Here is a 13,400-nt window from a genome sequence, read left to right on the forward strand (position 1 = left end):
TTTTCTTGTACATACATTGTTTTTATATATTTTTGGTGTACTTTTGTGCGTTGCCTTTACCAGAGGTTCTCAATTTTTTTTTCAGCCTAGGGCCTGTAAGAAAAAAAAAAACAAGAAGCCCTTCATCTATGTCCCCACTTCACCTTTTTTCCGAAATTGCCAAAATCACACCGGTTATTATAGCCAGTATCTGTTAAAACTTGCATGACCATTTTATTATTTTTAAGAAAGATTTGCATTCTTCTCAAGAAATTAGCTTTCTTTGGTTTCAGTCTTGTGCTGTTTGCACCGGTTTGCATTTTGTGTGAATATAGTAGAAAAATGGTCAGTACCTGTTTATGTTGGAGGGAGGGTCGTGTTTTTATCCACAGTCACTCAGGGAGGCTCAGGCAAAAATATTTGTAGCTTCAGGGAGGGTCAAGAAAAAAAAAAGCATCACACCCCAGCCACTCTCCTCTTCTGATAAATAAGGAACAGTCCCTAATTTCATTTCATTTCATTTTTTCTTAATACTTTTATGTTATGCACCAAAACGCCAAATCAAATTACTTGTATGTAAACTTAGCAATAAGCCAGATTCTGATTCAAATAGTTACAATGTTTCCCATGACGAGTACCAAAATATCATGAAAGTATACCATAAACTCAAGGGAATCACCAGAGGCCCCACAATATGATATTATCATGATACTTCAGTCATGTCACAGTAATATCGTGACATTTAATGTGTTGCGATATGCTGAGTATTGTGATAACATATATTTTGATATACTGTTATTTACTACCTTTTTTTAAAAACTGCTATTATTTACCCAGAGAAAAAACTTTGTCAGTGTCTGTTTTTTCTAAAAAGATAAAGATTTCATTTTTATTTTATTGCTGCAAATTTTATCTAGTGGACTTAAAAGCAGTTCATTTTATTATTCTAGTAGGCTGCCTAAAAGTTTAACTTGTATTTATAATGTTAATGCAGTGATTTATATATTAAATTATACTTGGCGCAGCTCCTGCAATAGAATTTTACTCCAAATTGCAGACATGCTTGTACACACATACACCACCTTACCGGTTGCTGTTGTATACATTTTTTAAAATTTATCATTATTTAATTTTATTTTAAATTTTGTTTTGTTTTGTTTATTATAGGGGCATATTATTTTCTTATACTTGATTTTATCAGTCTGTTTGTTTCTCAGTAGGTGAAAAAAAAAGTTTTCCTGTACTTTTGTGTACATGTTTACCTAAATATGAAAAGTAATATACAAAGTGGGGAAAACTATTCTTGGTGCCTCTGCATCCATATGATATTGCCATGCAAATAAAAATAATAATGGTAACAATAATAATTGTAGTAGTAAGCTCCTCACACAGCAGCCTAATAGCCACATGCCACTATTGAGCAAAGCAATTTAAATAAAAAAAATGCATATTGTTTATTTTTTTTTATTCATGTCATCCATACAATTCAAAGTTTATGCTGCTATAAGTACAGTTGTGTGGCGTTTACATAGATTATGTTATCACGCTGAAAGCAGGGTGTGATCTTGTGAATTATGTAATTGAGAAATTAGAACAATAATATCCAACCTCATACGAAACACCCTCAGACCGCAACACAGCGTTCTCCCCCTTGTTGCCGTTCTGCTCTCTGATTGGTCCGAGCGGAGGGGGCGTTGGAATAAACAACTGCGTTTAACGGCTCTGATTGGTCGCCGTCACGCCGCTCAAACTGTTGCCTGGTGATCTGCTCGCAGCTTGTCAACCGCACGATCCAGTTACTGTAGCTGCCTGCTGCAATGAAAATATCTCCGTTGGTGGGTGGATATATGGGCCCGGTTCCATCATTATTTTTTTTTTTTTTACCAAACACTGACTGAGTGAGTAGTTTATTTTACCTTTATGAAGATAAAAACTGTCAGCTCTGAGTTTTACGTGGATATCTTCAGTGGGAGCTCACGAGAAAAGGCAACAAGCTTGAGGTTTGTTTGTAGCTAATTTGCGGTTTTATGTGTTTTGGGAATCAGGCAGAGCACTAAAACCAACACAACTAGCTCAATTATAACAGAGGTAAAACTAGAAGGCTGGCAATGTGAGGTAGTTTGTGTTAAGTTGGCCTGACTGGAGCCATATGTTTGACTTGTTGGATTTATTGGTGCTTGAATTGAAAATGTTGGAGCTACATTCATTCTGTGGGCAGTCGGAGCTAACACACACTTGAATATACAGTACAGTCGTTAAAAACAATCATTTTACAGCCCAGTTCGCCCTGATGTGTGTGTTTGCTGCTGTTAGAAGATGTGAAGCAACAGGACAAGTGTTTACAGATATTTGCATATTCAGGATTTTATTTTAAAATGTCCCATCATAATGCTTTTTCATGGAGTTGTTTGCTGGTTGTTCTAAGGGACTGTTTGTTATTTGTGAGGTGGTGGTGCAGCAACGGTGAAGCATGTCAAATAATATTTTAAGCACTGAGGAGGGACTTATGTTTTTTATGTTAGCTTAGGGGAGGGCAGAGTTCCCACATTCATGGAAAACCTGGAAAGGAATTTCTCAATCATGTTTTCCAGATCTTGAAAAGTCATAGAATTAGTCTAAATCATTGAAAGTTTTGGAAAAGTCATGGAATTTTGTTGTGAGTAACGTAATTGTTACAGTAATCATCCGGGGATAAAGTGCTGTAAAAAGATGGCAAATTTATTGTCTGTAGCTGTCAACGTAACAAAATACGTCTGTGTGACGTTTTGTTTACCATCATGTATGTGTTCACCATTTTCGTTCCATCTCTCCTATAATGTTTTAATATTTTGAATCTGATATTTTTAAATGCTAAGCAAGTCGGTCAAGAAAAATAAATTGTTATTCTGATTTCTTGAAAAAGTCAGAAAAGTTTCAAAATTTTGTTCAAGAAAATGTGTGAGCACCCTTTGAGGGATGTACAAATTTAAATGATTGTGTTTTTTATCATCGATTTATTAGAAAAAAAAGACAAATCGCCCAAATTGCACCATTTATCATAGCGAGAAACTGTAAAAACAGAAATTATTGTCGGGTTTTCAACTGTGTAAACGTTTCTGTCATAAAAAATAAAAACCATAACCAAATCAGAGAAAAAAATAGTGATATTACAGCAAAATCACTTTATTCTAGGATATATCTCATTTAAAATTTGGCAAAAAATAAACTGTGTGCTTAACTAACCTGCGTACACAAGAGTGAAAAAACCCAACTTCTTTTAACTTCAGTTTCAACTTTTAATTTTGAAGCATCAACATGTAAGCTTATGATAAATAAAGAACCGTCCCTAACTTGTGTGGTTTCCACAAAATGTGTAGTGACGTTGTCAGCTGGATCTCTTGTTGTTGCTAAATTCTCACCAGATTATGTCGAATTTTAATGACCATAAATAAATTCAGGCATAGATTATAGTTAGATAATACGAGGAGCTTTAAAGGTCCTGTATTTTGAATTCCACAGACTCTGTCCGTTACCACGCATGACTCATTCTGTTGAGAGAGACAAAATATATGATCCACAGCTATGCCGGGTGCATTCCTGATCATATTAGCCTTCTAGGTCTGGGCCCGGAGAGCAGTTGGCTAAAATCTGCTCCGGAAAACAATAGGCTGCATGCCACTGCTGTGTGGGCTGTGAAACGAGGAGAAGGAGGAAGAACATTAATATGTTTGAAAATCAAGTTTAGCCTTGTATCATCCTCCTCACCTGCAGCTGTTACAGTTTACTTGTGTCGATGGTGTTCGGCTGAGTAAGATACGGGAGTAATAGAGCACAGAGCGGTGTTTAGTGCGCTGGGAGACAGAGTTTATTTTGGTGACGAGGTTTTGCATACTGATGAGCAGCTCCTGTGCCCACAGCACCGTAGGAGACTGGGAGTGTGAGTAGGCTATACGCAAGTCCTTGAGCTGTTTCAGCAAGGAGAGGATGAGATGGAGAAAGTGGTATCTGGAGTCTTATCTGATTCAATAAGAGTAAAGAGTGTGTGGATACCAGAGGAGACGCTTTGATCACATTCGGAGATTGTATGGTTCTGATTCACCCTCCGAATAAAGGTAGGAATGCAGCGAGGAACTTTGGTGCATTAATTAATGGTATCTTTTTTTGGTATTTACTGAAATTATAGTACATTATATATCTATAAGGAATGAAATATGTAACTACTGGATTTATTTTATTTATGTTAAGGGGGAATCCATTGATTTTACACATATTGGTCAGTTTACTCATCATTTAGAGTACTACGCAGCCTGGGTTGTGTAATGTCTTCTGGGACTCTAGAGGGAGCTTTCTGTAGTCTGACAAAATAAGCCCCATGACATCATCAGGGTTGACTTGAGGTGCCGTTTTCACGGCGACGGCTCTTGCATGAAATGTTGAACTTTTGTTGTGGTTTGGCCTTTTGTTGACACGACAACAGCGTTTCAGGGGCCTGAAAACGTAAACTTTTGAAACCAGGTTCCAGAGTGTAATCTTGAAAACGAAGCCCTTTTGTGAACTGGCAATGCGCGGATCCTGTAAGAACGATGACATCACGGGTGCGATAAATGCAGGTGCGCGGTGTTCTTCTTTGGTGTGCTATTGTAATGTAACACTGCCAACTACTGGCCTCGCATGCATACTACAGCGTTTTCTGTTGGTTTTGCACATCCACGTACATGAGTTACAGTCACATGTGAGCAACTTTAGAGTCTCCATCGCATGCCGAGGCGACATTCCTGCTGAAGGCGGGCAGTGTCTGACGTGATGCACACGGAAACCTAGTGTGCTAGCTTAATTTAGCTACCTTGATAATAAATAAAATATGATCCTACAGGTACATTTTCCATTTTCTTCTTACTCACGTTTTTTTCTTTCTTATGTCCCATGGCTGTGTCCCAACTCACAGCCAGCCAAGCAGCAGCTATCTCTCTGGGACTGTTTTTATTTATTTATTCATTTATTTTTTAATATTTTATTTATTTACATCACAAAAAGTAACATTATAAAAAATAAACTTAAAAACGTACACAACCCACAAACAAAAAGAAAGACAGTCTTAGCCAATTACATTAACAAAAAGGAAAGATGGTCATGAATAACAAAACTTTGTGTCACCCCGCAGGAACTACAGCTAATAGGTGGGGAAATTAGGTCAAAATTCTAATTATTATTATCAAATTGTAAGGGCAGTTATTCAAATTATTGGGCCTTGCGAACCCAGTGTGTCGTTTCAAAGTCTCTCAAGATGTTTGCCTGAAACCCACACACTCACAGTTCACCAGAGTTAAGCTTCATGCAAAGATGCAAATAACCACCAGAAGCAAATGTTTTTATTCGCCCTCTGCTCTTATTGAATGGAGGTGAACAGGAGGTGAATATTCGCCAATGTTTAATTCACTCGTGTGACTGTACCCTCAGTCTTGAGACTCAAAATATTTGACAGAAAATCCGTGTTATCTATCTGGATGAATGAGGTTTGACAGATGAGGGCATTTAACAGGCAGGAATGGTGTAATAAAGTATTGTTTAAAACTGCATTCGGGGATCCAGGGTTTTTGAACATATGACCCGTTTCAGGGGCTTGAAGTCAGGATATCAGAAGCTTCTGATGCTTTGATTGTGGCCGCTGTTTTTGACTCTTGAAGTCCCCCAACTCTTAACTGGAAGTGCAGTGCTGAGTCACTGGAGTGCCCCTTTACCTCGAGGAGATAGAGCTGTGGAGTGCCAGTTTTGTGTCATTGAAGTACAACTGGCCAACGCTGCTAAAAGGGACAGCTCACCCTAAAATCCAAAACACATATTTTTTCTCTTACCTTTATTGCTGTTTATTAATCCAGATTATTTTTGTGTGAGTTGTTGAGTGTTGAAGATATTTGCCGTATAGACGAATGTTTTCTCTCCAATATAATGGAGCTATATGGCACTTTGCTCGTGGTGCTTAAAGAAGTACATTTGTCTTGTCTCTTTCCAAAAATCACAACCTGATTACTCAAGGTAATACACAGACCTTATTATGAGCAGTTTTATGTTGGAACTTTTTTCTCTCAGTTGAACTTTACCCACCAACCGTATCACCATGCAGAAGGAAGAGTGCATCTACTGCTAGTTTACCGAGCACAGCAGAGCTAGCTAACGTTACAGCTCGTCTGCACATGACCCGCCCCTCCAATACAAGATTTGCTGCGACCCGAAACCGCAAACCCTACAACCATGTGATGTTCAAATCATTCAGTTAGGTAGCATGTTTAAAGTAGTCGTTTTGGGACATGTTATACATTTGCAAAAATAATTATTTTAAAACAAAGGTGATTCAGGAACACAGTTTATATTAATACTTTTCACTTGTTCTCATAATATTGAGCAGCACATTGTCGCTGTTAAAGTGGCTGTTGGTAATGCACCTGATTGAGGCAGCACTCCAACTGGCACAGAAGTCCCTTTTTGTCCCTTTAACTGACACACATTAAAGGAATATATTGTATTTATGTGTGTATTTGTATATAATTTGGTACGTTTTTTTCTGCAGGTAAAAAAGAGCCACAGAAGAAGGCATGTGGCGGATATTATGGCTAACAGCCGGCACACGCCCCTCGGGAGCCAACAGCTGGCCGCCTCACGCCATCCTGTAGCTGGGCTCTGTCTGCCTGAGCTCCATGCACCTCACGCATCGTACCTTTTGACTTCATGAAGATCCCTGACATCGGTGATGTAATGAATAAATTTGAAGTCCTTGGGATTGTGGGTGAAGGTGAGTTCTCATTTGAGTCTGCTGCAAAATGTAAGCTTAAAGCATATTTTGCACATTTGTAATCTGCAGCTGCGACGACTGGTCGAGTCCAGTTTTCAGCCACAGCTTTTCATGGCGGTTCTCTCACAAATTTGCAGCAGTGCCTCTCAGTGAGCAATCATTTGATTGTTTTTATTCAATTTGCCTGCGGAACAAGGCCGTTAAAAGCCTGATCTGTTGTTCACAATTACACAGCTCAGGAAGGTCAAGGACAATTTTTTAAAGTATTTATTCATTACGAAGAATTTGAACGTGAAAAAATTGAAGCTGCTGTGACCTGAATTCAAACTCTTTTTATTGTAGATTTGAAGAGGTGCATTGTGGGATTCCATTTTATTGTTGTAAATATCAGTTGCACTGGGTGATTTGATAGTTCAGTTCCCCTAAAATTCCTCTCGAGGCTTTTCTCTTTCCTCGAGCCACTTGGTTGATATAAAGTGGCAGAGGCCCGGAGGTGAAGACACCCACTTGTCCCAGTTTTTACTCCTCTTCATCCTTGAAGTTTTGTAATGTGTGGATAATGTGTCGCTGGAAGACACAGGGAAACTCTGAGCTGGATTTTGAAGGCCTGTCCAAAGACGAGTCTGTCTGGAATGAAGTCAGCACTTTTAGTGCCACATGAATCTATAAAGTTGAAGAAGTTTTTCAGTCCAGCTCTACTTACTGCCTCTGCACTCATGGCACAGGCACAGTGCGCTCCACTTGATCCAGCATCATAGATTTTTCCTCACTGATCTTGAGGTCAGTCGATTTTGTTAATCATTTAGGACTGAGTGCAGCGTGCTGGCTTACCAGCGCAATTAAAATACACAGAATTAGTAATTATGTCCAGTTCCTTATCTAAGGAGGAAAACAAATTGGATAAATAATTCTGGTGTTTTTGCTTTTTGTAGAACATAATCTAAAAATCCTGTTGTTATATGTTGTTATCATCTCACAGCCCGGCCACCAGAAGAAAATGTTGGCATTTTATGTTTCTGCAAATCACTGATGTGTTACATTTGTACATTTCATACACGTCATATCAACATTTCTAAGGTAGAAAAGTTCCGATTTCATGTACAGAGACGCCTGCCAAGCTGCAACCACTGCAAACCACCAACTTAAAAACTGAGTGAGAAGGGAGATATTAGCCACATTTCCAACAGAAATTGTGCCACCAGAACTGGATGTTTTAGCAACACACCTGCCACATTTATGTCTGAAATTGTGCCCCCAAAACTGCGTGTGTTATAGCGACACATAGTTGGAGGTTTGGCAGCATTTCCAGCAGCCAAGTATTGTCGTGGCACATGTGTGGCATTTCTAGTGTGCCACCAAATGTAGATGTGTTTTAGCAACAAATCAGAGGCATTTTCAGCGTTGTTCCTTGCCCAAATCGGGTGTGTTTTAATGACATATCGGCAGCATTTCCAGCGGAAATTGTGTCAACTAAACTGGGTGTGTTTTTGCGTAACAGTGGCAGCACTGTCAGCAGAGTTTGTGCCACCAAAACCAGATGTGTTCTAGCGGCACTTTATTGGCATTTCCAGCAGAAATTGTGCCACCAAAACGGGGTGCCAATTACCATTGGCATCGTCAGTGGTAATTGTCTCTCAAAACTGGGTGTTTTAAGCCAAAATTCTTCTTTTCTTAACCATAATTAATTGGTTTTTGCTCCTAAACATAACCACTGTGTTGTTGGAACCTAATTAAACGCAAAGTTTCAACATATTGGCGACATAATAACATACAAATGTTATATATCAGTGGTCTGCAGAAACATAAAATTCCAACATTTGTTTTGAAAATTTAAGTTTAAGTCCTGTACTGAATTAGCAATTATGTCAGTATTGTTAATTGGAGATGACAAATAGCCTATATATTGTATAATTAATGCAATAAGTTACATCATTTTCATGATGTCTAATTTGCTTTTTGTTTATCTTTAGGTTTCCTTGCTTTGTTAGCTCATGAATTCAGTGTTTTTCTATTTTATTGTGCTCTAAATCCATGAATAAAGAGATATATTCAAAACAGTCCATGCTCACACCTGCATCAGCTAAAGATGATAGTTAAAGTGTGATGAAAATAGTTATTTGTCTTAATATTTACTGTTATGGTTAGGTAGAAAATCAGTATGTAAACATGTCATTTTCTTTTAAAAATCATTGGCACTGATGCAGAGTTCATGCAAATTTATGTGTTTAAACATGCAAAATTACCTGTCTGGTCTCTTTCTGTAGCGCATTGTTGTACTTATCTGTCAGTTTTAGTCTTTTAGGTAAACTGTGTTATAACAAAAGTAAATACATTATAGTGGCCTCCTGAAGAGACTGTAGATGACTCCTTGGAGCACTGATGTTCTTGTGAAGGAGCACGGAGCAGTTCGTCATATGGCTGCTCTGTCCAAGAATTCCTCTTGAACCCTCAGGGGACGTGTGTGTGCGACTGCCAGGGTCGATAACATCAGAACTACAGTAGCTTGCCAACACTTGTGTCCTACTTTCTGAGCCACCTGTCCTTTTATAGTGGGGGATGTTTTTCCTTGATTCATGTGAACATGTGAAGTATTAAAAAGAGGGTTTAAAACCATTTTCACTTTGTGATTTGCTCAAATCGAAAGGTTCAGACTTGTTAGCATTGTTGGCCAACTCGAACTTTCTAAACTGAGCTATTGTTTATTTGTCATGTGGGAATGGTTAACCCTTTGAAACCTGGATCGACATCAGTTTGTCGTGTTACGTTTGGATCTTCTTTCAACATTTAAACCTTAGATTTAAAAAACCAAACTAACAAAAAAAAAAGGTCAGCTTCGCAAGAGATGGCCCAAAAATTGCAAGAAATAAGGAAAAGCTGACCAAAACTGGATAAAGACATCTTGGTGCCCTAGAAGAGATAGAGAACACCTGAAGGACAATGACAGCGGACACCGGTGGAGACACCGGTGGAGACACCGGCAGACAATGAGAGCAGAGCTGACAATCAGAGACACCGGTGGAAAATGAGATGGAGCAGGCACTGGTGGAGACACCAGCGGGGAATGAGAGCGGAGCGGACATTCATTCAGAGACACCTGTGGAGAATGAGAGCGGAGGGGACGTTCGGAGACACTGATGGAAACACCAGTGGAGACACAGACGGAGAATGAGAATGGAACGGACATTCGGAGACATCGGTGCACACACTGTCGGACAATGACAGCGAAGTGGGCATGCTGGAAAGCGGTCTATCGACACTCTATCGACTACATCTCAAATTTTAATCAAGGATTGATAATAACATTTACATATTTAGCATTTTTTCAAGTCATATCTTTTTTTTTAATTCATTTTTTACCATTTTTCACTTCTTTTTGTGTGTGCTAATTTCCAGGTATTTTTTTGTAACGTCACTAATTCCTCACTAATTTGTTCATTGCCATGCATATCCTTGATTTGAGATTAAGCTCAGGTTCAAGGGGTTATTCACAAACCAGTATTTTAAAACAGAATTTATGATTTCATTTAATTATCATTTTGTGGGTCTGCTTGTAAATCTGCTTTAAAGCTCAAGGCAGTGTATAAATTCATTGAATACTTTTTTATGTTTATACTTTTTTATTCATGAAAACATTATCTCTGATAAATCTCAAATAAACATGTGGTTTGTGTCTTTTTTAGGTGCCTATGGTGTTGTTTTGAAGTGCCGACACAAGGTAAGAATCAATCAATTTTCTTGTTATATTATGTTTTTTATGTAATGGATTTTCCATGTGAAATTACTGTGTTATATCAGAAAGTCAGCAAAGATTTTTAAGGGTAAGTCTGGTGATATTCTATTTTTTTGTTATTCTCAGCAAATACCATGAAAAGACCTAAACCCAGAATGAAGCAACTATTGTCTGTGTAACCTAAAATAGTGCATTTCTCTGTGCTACATTTCTGTCACAAAAAAGAGAATAATTTAAAAACACATCAGTGAATCATACCATTACACCTGGTGACATGTTTCTTCATTACCATTAACATGGGCATGATTCATTCCCACATATAACGTCTTGTTGCCATGAATACTGACGAAGGCACCAAATATGTGTTAATCCACGGCTGAAAATAGCCTCCGACAAATGCACTATTTACTCCTATTTCAGGAACATTTTGTTAAAAACTACAGTGCCCAGATGTTTTGGGAAATTATTTCACCATTTTGAAAAATTAAAGTGTGTATTCATGACCCATTTTTAAAGATTTACGCCTTCAGTAGAAACCAGTGAGCTTGTGGCTGGGAACCGAAAACAGGCAGGGGAAGTTGGAGTCAGGCAAACACAGTGTTGGTTTTTGCCCTTTTATGGCATTTGTTGACAATAACAGACTATCACCAGCCTTTCCTTTAAAATGATAGTTCAGGTCTTTTGAAGTAGAGTTGTATGAGGTATGATTACATAGTCAGTGTATTACGTACAGCAGATGGCGGTGAACAAGCCCCAAGTTTGGAAAAGTAGGCAGGAGTCTGACATGGAAGCTTTAATGTACTGGAGTTATATCGTTATATCACGCTCTTCAAAGTTACTGGATTCTTTTAGGATTTTGGTACTCAACTGGTTACAGAGCATGTCATGTCACCGCAACGTCACTGGTTCCATTTTAGCTGGGGACCTTTCCTGAATGTCATACCGCTCTTTCTCTGGCCCATTTACTGTTTACCTTTTTTACTGCCAACTACCCAATAAAGGTGAAGGATTTTCCCAAATTTGGGGCAGCTGTGGCTCAGGAGGTAGAGCGGGTCAACCGCTAATCAAAACATTTATAGTCAAAACATGCTGTTTTATCCAGTTTGCATGTCGAAGTATCCTTGGGCAAGACACTGGCCATCAAACGGGTCCTGATGGCTATGCCAGTGTGTGAGAGTGTGTCAGTGTTTAAAACTGGTTAGCAGGTGGCACCTTGTATGGTAGCCTCGGCCACCAGTGTGTGAATGTGTGAATGTGATGTGGAGTTAAAGCGCTTTGAGTGATCAGAAAATGAGAAAGGCTCAAGTGCAAGTCCACTTTGCATCCTTTGACAAAAACAATAATTTAACTTTGCTGAACACAAGAATTGCTTATCTACCGCTGCCTTGATTGGTTAATTTTATGTTATTGTGTAACATGTCAGTTTGGATCAAGCTGCACGATAACACAAATAAGCAGATTGAGGCAACGGCCAGAAAGTAACTCCTATGTTTCACAATGTTAAAATACTATTTTTAGTATCTGCTTTGAAGAGTGCAAAGATAACAAGCTGTCTAAGGCAAGGAAAAATATTCTTGATGTAGCGTACACTAAGCTGACGTTGATTACTTCTACTTCTAGGTTGTTAAAATGCGTTTTGCGGCTGGCCTTATGCACAGCAGTACAATGCGTAGCTTCTGTGGTGGTACTCCTGCCTGCTGCTCCAAACTGGACATCTACTGTCGGTGGGGTTGCAGCGGCATATCGGTTTCAAGATAAACTGTAGCATGAAAAGTGACGGTTATCATACTGTGTATATTTGCTTATCAGTGGTATTGACTTTTCACACAAAACGTCCATTTGAAAATAGTTTAAGGTTTCAATTAGCCCACTAAAGCATTTGCTCAACCAAAAAAACCTTTGTTTTTATTCCTTTAATGGTCATTGTAACTGATATAAAAGTCATTATGTAATATAACCATACTGTGAAATCGAGATATTTTCTGAGACAGTAATAGTACAGTGAAAGTCTCATACTGTTGCAACCCTAACAGTAGGTAATACACGCACTATGAATAAGTACCTCATATAATCGCTCTTGAAAAGGTCCAAACAATCCCTTGATGGCTGGAGATTGTTTTGTCCTGTGTGTTTATCTTGAGAAAGATAGTTGACATTTGGTTTATGCCTGTTGGGGGTTCAGTAAGGCTTGCAGAAGCTCCGATGACATTAGCGGACACTGTGCTGTTTAAAGGGAGGTGGTCTGAATCAAGTGGTCTTCATGCACCTGGTCCCACCACTGTGGTTCACTGCTGTGTTTCCGTGCCTTAGAATTACTGTGATGTCTTAAGTGGCTCCCATGGATCGCTGGGTAATTAGTTATAGTCTTTTTGTCTCTGCTCGGGTTCATCTGCTTTGAATGGCAATACATTTTGTCAACTTAAACTCTTCAACTACTCTGCCACTTTGTTTTCATTCATGTACAAGGGGCTCTGATAGGTTGTCTTGAAGCAATTAATTTTTTAGCATAAGAATAAGAAAACTGAAACACTCAAAAAAAAAAAATAGGACTGTGAAAAGCAGACGACCCGCACTGCAGTAATAGCCTTGTCATCTCAGTCCATTTAAGGAAGAGGCTGTGCCAGGAATTGACAGCAATCCAGCATGAATAAGAGAGACTAACTACCTCCTACTTACACAGAGATCTGCAGAAAAAAAAGACAAAACACTTTCTGAGCCTTCCTCATCGAGATCCTTGATGTTTTTCTTGTCCTGCTATTGCCGCGCATCTGCGCTCATTACGACGTTTATTACGGCAGTGACCTCACTCAGTGTATCCATTAGCCAGGTTTCTAATGTGATTGAGTTAGCTTAAGTGTGAGAATGGTAAAAGACAACAGCATCAGACCTGATGTTGAGCTAGCACTCAGAAGTGAGGAAAAAGAA

At 38.8% G+C, this 13,400-nt stretch overlaps 1 protein-coding gene across 5 annotated transcripts in view; it reads left to right on the plus strand.

Annotated features, from left to right (window-relative positions):
- Nucleotides 1-1,781: 1,781 nt before the first annotated feature.
- The window catches only part of LOC121940957 (cyclin-dependent kinase-like 5), a 56,909-nt gene continuing 45,290 nt past the window's right edge, over nt 1,782-13,400 (plus strand). For 3 of the 5 annotated variants that reach the window (XM_042483632.1, XM_042483637.1, XM_042483636.1), the window contains exons 1-3: nt 1,782-1,877; nt 6,524-6,745; nt 10,426-10,460. In XM_042483632.1, the coding sequence (XP_042339566.1) occupies nt 6,682-6,745; nt 10,426-10,460 (99 nt within the window). In that variant the 5' untranslated portion in view covers nt 1,782-1,877; nt 6,524-6,681. The other 2 variants (XM_042483634.1, XM_042483635.1) reach the window with 2 other exon arrangements.

This window comes from Plectropomus leopardus, chromosome 3 (assembly GCF_008729295.1).
Source record: "Plectropomus leopardus isolate mb chromosome 3, YSFRI_Pleo_2.0, whole genome shotgun sequence".
In the NCBI taxonomy this organism is placed as follows: domain Eukaryota; kingdom Metazoa; phylum Chordata; class Actinopteri; order Perciformes; family Serranidae; genus Plectropomus; species Plectropomus leopardus.